The sequence below is a fragment of the Bombus bifarius genome, unplaced genomic scaffold (genome assembly GCF_011952205.1).
Source record: "Bombus bifarius isolate JDL3187 unplaced genomic scaffold, Bbif_JDL3187 scf7180000009200, whole genome shotgun sequence".
In the NCBI taxonomy this organism is placed as follows: Eukaryota; Metazoa; Arthropoda; class Insecta; order Hymenoptera; family Apidae; genus Bombus; species Bombus bifarius.
The window spans coordinates 3862842-3875372 of record NW_022884965.1 but is presented as its reverse complement, the minus strand read 5'-3'; the positions used below and the strand labels follow the sequence as shown (position 1 = coordinate 3875372).

General features: G+C 31.6%; 2 protein-coding genes across 10 annotated transcripts; one reads left to right on the top strand and one right to left on the bottom strand.

Moving 5' to 3' along the window:
- The first annotated feature begins 184 nt into the window (after positions 1-184).
- Positions 185-6876, top strand: LOC117214270 (dynamin-like 120 kDa protein, mitochondrial). 6 transcript variants are annotated; one of them, XM_033460222.1, is made up of 18 exons: positions 185-479; positions 772-1015; positions 1095-1230; positions 1321-1431; positions 1882-1926; positions 2784-2870; positions 2953-3110; positions 3180-3343; positions 3430-3694; positions 3773-3964; positions 4026-4210; positions 4431-4592; positions 4679-4866; positions 4946-5160; positions 5231-5488; positions 5565-5765; positions 5854-6058; positions 6261-6876. In XM_033460222.1, exons 1-18 carry the CDS (start codon positions 451-453, stop codon positions 6323-6325), a joined length of 2910 nt encoding a protein of 969 aa, XP_033316113.1. In that variant the 5' UTR covers positions 185-450; the 3' UTR covers positions 6326-6876. The 6 variants fall into 6 exon arrangements, with proteins under 6 accessions (XP_033316113.1, XP_033316112.1, XP_033316114.1 ...); XM_033460221.1 differs by having other exon boundaries at positions 1321-1452; XM_033460223.1 differs by lacking the exon at positions 1882-1926 and having other exon boundaries at positions 1321-1452.
- Positions 6877-6996: 120 nt separating this feature from the next.
- LOC117214273 (transmembrane protein 184C) lies at positions 6997-12531 on the bottom strand. Of its 4 annotated transcripts, none has more exons than XM_033460239.1 (7): positions 12458-12531; positions 11484-11793; positions 10276-10312; positions 9910-10187; positions 9472-9678; positions 9166-9381; positions 8630-8918 (listed from the first exon to the last, which is right to left on the bottom strand). In XM_033460239.1, exons 2-7 carry the CDS (start codon positions 11729-11731, stop codon positions 8630-8632), a joined length of 1275 nt encoding a protein of 424 aa, XP_033316130.1. In that variant the 5' UTR covers positions 11732-11793; positions 12458-12531. The 4 variants fall into 4 exon arrangements, with proteins under 4 accessions (XP_033316132.1, XP_033316130.1, XP_033316129.1 ...); XM_033460238.1 differs by lacking the exon at positions 12458-12531 and adding an exon at positions 12049-12189; XM_033460237.1 differs by lacking the exon at positions 12458-12531 and adding an exon at positions 11911-12103.

Below are 12531 nucleotides of genomic sequence, written 5' to 3'. Positions count from 1 at the left end.
AAATCGTCATCCTAACTAAATGAGACAATTTATTTAATAAATAATTACAAAATTGATTTCTGATGTTTATCATAAACTTAATTTGAGATTGCTACGATTGTAATACTAACCTAACCTAAATCTAGTCTTACTCCTTTGTGATTTTTTATCGCTCCAATTATCTGATTGGTGGAATTTTAGAACTGAATCCACGCTATTTGTAAAGGGAAAAGGATCCACATATTTCCACGCATGTGCTTTGCCAAAACAGTGTGTCCTCTTTGTAATGTCTGCATGCGTTAGAATAGGTTGAAGTACTAAAGCATGAATTATTAACAGAACCGTCTCGTTTCACTGAATTTTAGAAGAACTTTTACACCATTAATTTGATATATGACGTATATATATCCCCAAAAAGTATATTTTAGTAATTGTTTTTCCTAGTTCACTGTTCAAAGGATATCTTGCAAAATGAAACAAATTCTTTGTGGTAAAATAGGGTAAGAACATTAAACACAAAAAAAACTTCATTTCATAAACATTATACTTTCGTTATTTACTGTCGTTATTTAAGCTCCAAGTATTATAACTTTTAGGTTATAGTTCAAGAACTAGTCAATTTTATAAATCTGTCAGAATTTCTTTTCATTTCTTAATCTTATTGTTTAATGAGGCGTTTTCTCCTAATTCTTGGCTTAATATTTCTTTACTCCTGTATTGTTTGAGATACAGATAATGAAAATGTATTAATTGTATGTTCTTAACTAGAACATTAAATGTTTCTTCTTGCAGAGATAGGATTGTGCTAATTTCAAAGACATCACGATATCCTTTACCTCTATTTAGTGCAAGACATTTAATATCTGGCAAGATGAACAAGGTTTATCAGCCATTACTAGCATCACCACATATACGCTACTTTGGAAACCCTAATCGGACATATGCAGTTTTTATTGGAAGAGTATTAAGAGGAGCATTAAAAGTTCGGTATCTTTTATTGGGTGGTGCAGTTGGTAGTGGAATGACTTTACAGAAGGTACTTAACAACATTAACATAAAAATACTTCAATAATTTCATGCATGATCTATATCCATAAAAATATTTTCTGTTAAAGAAATATGAACAATGGAAAGAAATTATACCAGATATGAGTTGGTTGAATGATGTATTTCCTAATGAAGAAAAGTGGAAAGATTTACGTGAATCAGTTATGACGGTTAAAAATATTTTCACAGATAAGATTGAAATTGGTAAGTATCAAATTGTAGAAAAATATTTAAATATATGAAAACGTGAGGCAAAAGAAATTAGAGGCATAAAAAATGGACAAACATAAACAGATCCACGTATAAAGCAGCTTGGCGAAGCTAAATATAAAGAGTACAAAGAGTGGTTCAATCAGAGACTGGATGATGCTATCAAGGCAGCTGAAGTTGATCAAATCCAACCAGGTGTGGATATTTCCTTTAATCGTGAGTTAAATGCAGGTCCTTGTTCGTCCTTGCAAAATGCCTAAATTTTTGAAGCCACAAGCTTTTTCCCATCACCCATTAATTTTTTAATTTGCCTGACGTTTTCTTATTCTACTAATTTTCAGGGATAATTACCTATTTTAATATAATAGCTAATATTTGTTTTTCCACTGCTATTCTACTTCCCATTAATTTAAATGAAATTGCTGAAGTATCCCAGAAATATGAATGACAATTAAAAATACTCCAACTCGTTATTCAAAAGCATGCAAATAATATATAAAATCATATTTTATTTATGACTTTGTAAATGAATTAAATACAATTTATTTCCTCATATTTTCATTTTCCACCATTGCTTGTCAAAATCATGCCTATTATGTATATATATCCAGTTAGAAATGTATCATTATGGTCTGTTCTGTTCAGGTATATTTGACGCAATCTCAACAATAGTATCCCAACTTTATTCAGGTGTGTAAAATGTTCAGGATTATCAATATCTTATTGTCTGTCCATTCAGCATTTTTTTTCTTTTTTTTATCAGTCATCTTCAGGCAATTCTAACATACAGTAGAACTTCATTCATTAAAAGATATGGGCAAATAACAATTTAGTGTTTTTTACATACTTACCTTAATTAACATTTGTTAAACTTTGAAACATACATAGAAGCCTAGAAGCAATATAATGCTTATATAAGTAACATAACATTTAATGCAATAGTAATACAAGTAATATAGTACTACAGTATTATATATTAGAATATGACTTCACAAACTTTTTTCTATATACATCTCATTTCATATATTTTATACACTTATTATATATCATACATTTATTCACTCCTTTGCTTAAACATCAAGATTTCTTTATTATCTTAAGATTTCTTTATTTTTATTTAAACCCTCGCAAATTTTAATATTATATTATAAAATTTCCTTTAAACAAATGAAGCTCTATTGTAACAATCCTGATGCATTAAGCTAAAATGTAGATCTTTCCTGAAATGAATAAAAATATAGTGGTAAATACTGAATGGGACAGACCTTTTTTTTTGTTTTCAATTTCTGTTTTTTGCTTGTGTTGTTGAATTAGATTGTTGAATTAGAATTAGAATTATTTTTCGATTAATAATTCATACATTAAACAGAAAATACTATTAATCAATGACTTATTGGTTTTATTTAATACATATTTCATATTTCATTTGGAATCACTTTGTCACAATTCTTAATTTTTAATAACTAATTTTTATACGAGCAAAGTGCTACTGTTGCTTTATCATAAACAGACTTAATACATCAATACTTAAACATTTTTTTATACAGAAGCGAAGCAGCACGTGGTGAACAATACTGTCGCGTTTGCTCGCCCATTAGCTAACGACAATATCGAAGAGGAACGTAAGAAAGCTCGTATGTACATGTTAGTGTATTAAAATTCATTTCTCCATCATTCTAGAAGCCTATAATTACATATTCGCCATTTCGTCCACAGAAAAGTCACAAGAGCGATTGAACGCTATGCAAGAAGAAGTAATGCAAATACAATTAAGGTATCAACGTGAACTTGAACGATTAGAGAGAGAAAACAAAGAGCTTCGAAAGCAGATGCTACTACGTGGAAGTCAAAAAATGAGTAACAAAAAAATAAAAGTAATTATATTGCAGCTATAGAATTTCGATGTCTAAAATTGTATGTCAATGTTAAATAATTTCTTCCAGAAATCTTTGATCGACATGTACAGCGACGTTTTAGATGAACTTAATGATTATGATAGCACTTATTCTACTGCTGATCATTTACCAAGAGTGGTAGTAGTTGGTGATCAAAGTTCTGGCAAAACATCTGTATTAGAAATGATCGCTCAAGCAAGAATATTTCCTAGGTAATAAAAGTTATATAAAAAAATTTAAATTATTCACTAAAACTTATCCCTTTTCTTAACTCTGCAATTTTTATTTTTTGATTTAGAGGTGGTGGCGAAATGATGACAAGAGCTCCAGTGAAAGTTACTTTAAGTGAAGGTCCTTATCATATAGCTCAATTCAAAGATAGTTCAAGAGAATTCGATTTGACGAAAGAGTCAGAATTAGCTGAGCTAAGACGCGAAGTAGAATTACGTATGAAAAACAGTGTTAAAAATGGCAAGACAGTTAGTCCAGATGTGATTTCGATGACTGTGAAAGGTCCAGGCCTTCAGCGTATGGTTCTCGTCGATTTGCCTGGTATAATCAGCGTAAGTGATAATTTGTATCAAAAATAATTGCCACACTATTCTCTAAGAAGCGTAAAATTTGTGAAATTGTTGCAACAGACAGTTACAATTGACATGGCGGAAGACACGCGAGATGCTATTCGACAAATGACTCAACAATATATGAGTAACCCTAATGCGATCATTCTATGTATCCAAGATGGTTCCGTGGATGCAGAAAGGAGCAATGTGACGGATCTCGTTTCTCAAATGGACCCTTCCGGCAAACGAACCATTTTTGTTTTAACTAAGGTATAATATTGCTTACGAGACTTATAAGTCAGTATAATTATTAATATTTTGGCATCGGTAGGTAGATTTAGCAGAAGAGAACTTGGCCAATCCAGAACGTGTTCGTAAAATATTGTCTGGCAAACTATTCCCCATGAAAGCATTGGGCTACTTTGCTGTTGTCACTGGTAGAGGTAGACAGGATGATAGCATACAAACGATCAAAGATTATGAAGAAAAATTCTTTAGAAATTCGAAGCTCTTTAAGTACGTATTATATTGGATTCATTGACGAATAATTATGATAATATTACTACACTAGGCAATAATTATTTCTATGGTCTATTGTATCAAATGCTGTATTACTGCATTATATTGCAACAACAGAAATTGATTAGTTGAAGTTACTTCGTGAGTAACTTTCAAGGCTATATATATATATATATATATATATATATATATATATATTTTTCATGGTTTTTACTAGGGATGGCTTAGTAATGTCAGGTCAAGTTACAACAAGAAATTTGAGTCTCGCGGTTGCGGAATGTTTTTGGAAGATGGTTCGTGAGACTGTAGAACAACAAGCAGATGCATTTAAGGCCACTAGATTTAATCTTGAAACAGAATGGAAAAATAATTTCCCAAGGTATAAACTTTCATATTTTATCGAGTTTACCATTTATAAAAAAAATTTAATTACTTAGCATTGAAAGAAATGATATATTTTTATAGATTAAGGGAATTAGATAGAGATGAACTTTTCGAGAGAGCAAGAGGGGAGATTCTGGACGAAATTATAAATCTGTCTCAAGTTTCACCTAGACACTGGGAAGAGGTGTTAATGGTTAGAATCTGGGACAAAGTTAGCATGCACGTGTTCGAGAACATTTATTTACCCGCGGCTCAAAGCGGAAGTCCAAGTATATTTCACAACACCATTATGGAATTCTCTTTTATGAGCAATTAATCTAATCTTTTTTTCTTTGTTTCCGAATACAGGCACATTTAATACCACTGTCGACATAAAACTTCGTCAGTGGGCTGAACAGCAGTTACCATCTCGAAGCGTCGAAAGCGGTTGGGAATGCTTGCAACAGGAATTTCAACATTTCATGAATCAGGCAAAACTTAGTCCGGATCACGATGATATATTTGACAATCTAAAAAATGCAGTAGTTAACGAAGCTATGAGGCGACATTACTGGGAAGAAAAAGTAAATTTTTTAACTTTTATTTTCTAATCCTTTTTATTTGAAATGATACGTAATGAAAAATTCTCTTTAGGCATCTGAAATGCTGCGAGTTATTCAACTGAACACTTTAGAGGATAGAAGTGTGAATGATAAACGTGATTGGGATCAGGCAGTTCGTTTTCTAGAAACCTCAGTTAAAGAGAAATTGCAAGCTACGGAACAAATTTTAAGAGACATGCTGGGTCCAGGTCGCAAGGAACGATGGCTGTATTGGCAGAGTCAGAGTGATGACCAACAGAAATGTTCAGCAGTGAAGAACGAATTAGATAAAATTCTTTATGCGGACAAAGTAAGAAGACATAATCACTTTATAATCTAAATAATAATAATCTAAAAGAATTACTTTATCTTCTTTTTGTTCACAGAAACATACTCCTACACTTACTCAGGATGAACTTACTACAATTAGGAAGAACGTGCAGCGAAATGGTTTGGAAATCGACAATGAATTCATTCGAGAAACGTGGCATCCAGTATATAGGAGATTTTTCTTGCAACAAAGCTTGGCAAGGGCGTACGATTGCAAGAAAGGATATTATCTCTATCACACTGGACATGAAAATGAAGTAAGTGCATATAGTAATAAAAAAATTGCTTAGTATTTTTGATATTTTATCTTTCATTGGAAATTTCAATCTTTAATATTTCTCATAGATGGAGTGCAATGATGTTGTTTTGTTTTGGAGGATTCAGCAAATGCTGAAGGTTACTGCCAATGCACTTCGACAACAAATTATGAATCGAGAAGCTCGTAGGTTAGATAAAGAAATAAAAGAAGTATTAGAAGATTACAGTCAAGATAATGAAATGAAACAGAAACTGCTGACTGGTAGACGGGTCACTTTAGCCGAAGAATTAAGTATGTTCTTTTATTATCATGCATCTTAATCAAATTTAAGTAAATTTCTTTGATTAAGTACAAAATTTATTCATTATGTTTGTATTAAAAAAATATGTCGTGATATACATTTCAATAGATAATTTCAGAAAGTAGTCTACCTTAAACATATACATCAATTTGACTATGATTTCTATGTTTTTCTACTTTTATCTCGTTTCAGAACGTGTTAGGCAAATTCAAGAGAAACTCGAGGAATTTATTCAAGCATTAAACAAAGAGAAATGAATAACATAGACTGAGAGTTTAGAAGCCTGAAACCTGTGGTATGTGATAAGTGATGATAAGCCCTGGTGGCTTGTTGTTAGGTATATACTAATTTATTTTCTTCGCTAATCGAACAATAATACAGATATATTATTAATCAAGTCTTATGATGAGTGGAAACTATTCATTTAACTAGTAAGATTTGATATGTAAAATTATCCTTCAGACTGTTAGCATTAAAATTATGGCCGATTTTACGCGACTATGGTATTTTTACATTTTTATTTTACATTTAACAAATTTTGTTAACAGAAAATATTGTTCGGACACAAATGCGAAATATTGTCAATAGTTAGTATTGATTAATACCAAAGCGAACAACTCGAGAAAAATTTCGGAAATAACGCTTCAGAATAATTGAATACATGAAATGTAGATATTCTTAATGTAACTAGAAAAAATAATTCTCATAACATTTTGTATATACGTCTCATCTGTGCATACAGAACGAATAGAAACGAATATACGTTTTGTATGGGTAGGAAAAGCGGAATAAAGAAATAGAAACTGAATTCCTCATGTTTATAAACATTTCTTTTCAATCATAAAAGTGCATGTGTAAGTGACAATATATTATAATTTTTTAATTTTTTAAGATATATTTCGCTTAAACTAAAATAAGAAATAAACACTAAAAGTTGAGAAAATTTAATAGTAAAAAACATAAAAGACATTTTTTATCATACTTATCGAATTTTTTTACGATAGTAACCATTTTCAGTATGTTTTTTTTGTTCCATAAGATATACTATTGAACACTCAATAGGATTGTTAAGTACTTGTGGAATTGAAATGTGCCTTCATACAAAGTACAAAGTAGCTTGAAGAATTATTAAAATACACGTTTTATGCCTAGTTTCTTCTCGTGGTAAAAGAGTACAACGTATCTCGTCGAAATTTATTTCTATTCTTCGTTAATTGATAATAATAGAGATTAACGATGGTTCCAGATATATCACAAAGTTACAAGTAACATGGTAGAAACATATTAAAAATATTATTTTCTTTCAAGATCTTTAATTGACGATGTAAATTGCTAGGTCAACCGGAAAACTACTTTGCTTCTAAATTTTTTTTTTAATTCTGGACAATATTAACTTCGAGATAAAATATACCCTATTATTTGGTCCGAACGTCTGATAAAGTATTCAAGTTCGTTTCAAGTTTTTTATGCAAATATTCTTACGAGAATCCATAGTACGTCTTATGAGCATTTATAAAACTCTTTTAAGGCTAGGAAAATTGTTTGCTTGTTTGAAATTAAAATATTCATCAATCGTCTCTTCTATGACAATTAACACCACTTACGCAAGAGAAATATATTGATATGACTATGCAAACGCATTAACGGCACGGTTTTAGTGAATATCGCCATTATAATATTTATCTCTTTTTTTCTGGCGACCATCGATGCATTAATATATCATATGTACTTGAGTATTTTGCTTTATCATCATGTAAATCATGTGAGCTTCTATTTTGTATTTTCTAACCGACGTAGTCAATACAAAATTAAACAATCATGTACATTTGGCAGGAATGTTTCTCTCCTCGTTATTTACGGTACACTCGGCATTCAGAGTTGGGCAGAATTCTATATACTCAATAAGCAGACGAGCAATTGTTTAATAAATACAAGACGAACAACATGGAAATTTAGACTTTTCGCGATGATAAGTCTTCTCCGAATAATGCCTAACTCCGTGGTACATTTATTGGGGTTGATAAACCAGCAATAAACAGTGTAACACGTTTATAAATAGGACTGTACCGATATATTGTTCTAAGTATAAACATTATTGTATGTATGTATGTACGTATGTATATATATATGTATATATATATGTACAATTATTTGGTAATACATCATTGGTAACACGAGGCATCGCGTAATTGGCCGCAAATCAAGGGGGAAAAAAGCGTTTTCTTAAAATGGACGAGGTAAAACGACATTTCTGTCTCGTGTTGCAAACATGGCCACGTGTATCAAATCCCTTATTGTAATATGGTATTCTCATGTCGTGTTGTCTCTCCCGGGAATAATGAGTATATCGTTCAACGATTCAGGATGAGAAATTTGTACAGTACACGGGGGAGAACACACGTTTTGTAAAACTAGATATTTTTTCAAACTTTTCTCGCTCTGCTTAAAGGTTATACTAGCGATATGGAGCAATCTTAATTAAAGTGTGCTATATTCCAGACGAAGTGTACCCCTTGATTAAACGTTCCTCTCTCTGTGATAAGAGAACGAACATTACATGATTACGTCTTCACCGCGTTACTAGTATCCTGCACGTCTGGAATTAGTTCAACGGGACCATCCACACCATTCTGTTCCATCTCTGCTGTATTATAACTAGAAAAGGAACATGCTGGCGCACTTCTGGCCGTGGTCACTGTAACTTCTGGAAGAAGGGACGTGCGTTCTGTCGCGCTCCCCCAGGCCTGTTGATAAGCGCTTCGACCACGTATCCTACGGCTTAATGAAGATCCTACTACCCCAAGATGTTCTTTGATGTCATTGTGGACATCTGAGACATCCCACATTGCTCTAGAAACATCAAGTATATTTTTAACCCTTTACAATGACTATTTGAAAAGTACATATGGCACTATAACTTTTATAGACTATTTTATAGGGTCTAGGACTCTTTCTTGCGTATGAGGTATTGAGGAACTGGGTTAATCCATCATCTACTGCTATGTACTATAAATGAATGCTTAGTGCTGTGAGAGTCATCTATAGTGTATTGCATAAATGTTCAATCTAAGATGTTTTTCAACCAAAATTTAATTACCTGAATGCATCCCACCATGCTTGACCCTGTGCTAGATTTACAAAAGGTTTGTATGTAAAACTGTAGTGGTGAGCTACTGCAGCCATAAACATTTCAATACAGATTAAAAAGTCCTGCAGCTTAGATGATATATTTCTGATATATTCCATGTTATTCGTTTTAAAAATACTCGATATCACATCAAAATACACTAGCAATGCAACTATCACGCCTTGACTGCAAAATAAAGAAAAAAGTGAGATTTCGTGATACAACATTTAAATATATTCAAATGAAAATACGATTTTACAATGTGTGCAAACTTACAAGAAGGAGAAGAATACGACCGCTTTGATACACAAAAATTTCCCGATTGGTTTCATTGGTTTCAAAGCCTCCGCATTGGCGCGATAAAAAAGCACCAAACAATACATGGCAACAAATTGTGACAAATTATTTAAAGCAATCATATATGGAAAAGCTACGTCTGTTCTGAATTCACCTTCTCCATACACTCCATTTAGTTCACAGATACTAAACAAATAAATATAAATAAATAATTGATTATGAACAATCATGTGACAGAATAATATGTATATAATTCAATATGTAATCTACATATATTTGAAATTCATGCTATCAATAGTGCTTGATATTTTAAGTTGAATATGAGAAATTACCAGAGTGTATCAGTGAACTTTTTTTATAGAAATATTTCTTTTTTACTTTCTATGATGTAAATACGAATATTCATTATATACGTACAAAGATATCAAAGTTGTTATAGGCCTAACTGCAGTATATTGTAATATTCCATGTTTGCACATATGTACAAATTCTCTGCCCATTTCCCAATCAGGTAAACAACACAGGGGGAACATGTGATGTACTTGAGGGGAAATTTCAAGTCTGTGTTCCAGCTGACGATCAGCATCCAAATAGGCCAATAAATACATCATAAAATTGTATATTACATATGCCTCATAACACTCCCTCAAACTGTCAACGTATATGCTGCCTTCTGGATAAACCAGACCAAGCCACTACAGGAATTCAAAAAGAATTTGTACTTAAAATAGAGAAGTATGTTGATATATGTATTTTATGTAAAAGATAGAAATTTATACCTACAGCATTCACTGCATAAATTGGTACCATCCATAATATCCTGAAACAGGATATAAAATTTCATATTATTTTGTAATAATATACAAATATACAAACAAAAGCATAAAAAATTTTTTAATTTCCAAAAAACTAGCTCTAATTAAGTCATAAAAAATTTCAATTGTTAGTGCTGTATTAAATATTTAACATTAATAGATTTCTATTACAAAGGTTTTTGACCAAGAGAATATTATGATGGAAGTATCTCCTTGTGATTACAATAAACTTCTCAAGCTTGACAAGAAAGTGAACTTTGATTTCCTACAATCATATCATTTTCTTCCAAATGGATTCAACTGTTTATGTATCATAACAGTGTATATATAGCCATAATCTTTCTTGTGACAGGAATTTTATTTACACATTAAACAAACAAAATTAAATAAAATTTGATATTTGCAATATTTTTAAATATATATGTTATTTTAATAGTATGAACATGATAATATCCAATAACCATTTTAATAATATTTTTAAAATTAAGAATTTGCAGGTTTTATAAAAAGTGAGTTTATTTATTCAAAGCCTCTACCTATATCAATGACTCTCGACATTTACTATATTAAATGTCAATCAATACGAGTTCTTTGACTTGAAAGATGGAAAAAGGACATTTTCTTTAAATAAATTATTACCATTAATAATTGTTGCCAATTATGATATTCATGTAATGAATATAAGAAATTTAATAAAATATACAAATATAATATTAAAAAAAAATTTGTCCCTTTTCTAATCCTGAATGTTAACTTTTTATTTGATATTTAGGAAATAGGAAAAATACTATATATATACATACAATTATGTATTACATAATCCAGCAATGATATATTTTTTGATTGAAAGCAGATTAAGTAATTGTCAATCAATACATCCCTATACAATAAAAAAGTGTATCGTTAAAAAAGTTACTTCCCACAATTTACCAATTAATCTGAAATATATAGTGCATAATAATTATCCACACTGATATCTAACTAATAGAAAGTTATGATGTAATAAAATTTCATAAGAAGCTATAAATTCCTAACTAATTTTACAAGCAATAAATAATCAACCCAGAAATCCAACCACATTGAAAGGAAGACATTTAAGCAACAAATCAATATACAATTTCTAAATATCAGCAAACAACCTCAAGACAACATCAATCGTAGAATTCATCAACATACCTTATAATGTATTTCTGCAGTCTAGGTTGTGTATAATATATCATGTGTTGGACAATTTCGTAGAAAGCAATAGGCAAGGCAAGTAGCACAAAGGCACCACCCACCAGTGCTCCTTGATCCTGATTTTCGAAGCCATTCTTAATTGAATTGACCAAGAGAATTGGAACCAAAATAATGATCAGAAGTGCATAGAGACAAGTTAAAACTGGTAAAATCCATAGTCTCCAGCGACGACAAATAGAAGCCATCACTTTTCAGAAATTTCACGGGTATATCACATATTTTTTCCAATCAATTTACCTGGCAATCTCTGCAAAAACCACAAACAACAATCATTACAATTTCACTATTCTATTATTAGTTCGTATCACGTGGATCAGGTTATGATAAACTAATGATCTTCGACACGGCGGACAAATTAACGTACTTAAGCTCCCCGATATCTGACGTTTCCATCGAAAATACAGAGGAAATCGAGGATTTTTGCGGCCTACACGATTATTGTCTCGACCTATAATTGTGTAAACATGGTAAATGGCGTAGTTGTTAATAAAGTCATAACAACCTTGTCAGACTCGATGAATCAACGATGAACCGACGAGTCAGCTGATGGTAACAGTGCGAGAGAGGGAAACCGCCTCCGAGTTCCCTCGCTGTGTGTTACGCGATGTAGAAACCGTGTGAAAATAAATTTCAGTTCGTTTACATCGATTTGAGCCTGTCAGGTGCACTAATTCTCGATCAACGAAATTGTTAAAAGATTTTCGCCTCGTAAATTTGGCCTGGATGGCCGCCATGAGAACGAAGGTTCCTCCGAGGGACCCACGAGACCTTCACCATTTCAACAATTTGAGCAATCGTAGTTCATTTAAGAATGTTCTTAAACGAGGTTACATTTATAGCAACACACTTTTACTTTCGACTGTGATGGAAAAGTTGTGAATGTTATTTCGACATTTTTTTGTTTTGCTTACTTAACAGCATTGAACCAGGTTGAACCAGGTTGAACCAGGTTGAATCCTGTCCCCGGAAGTGGAGAATTTATAAC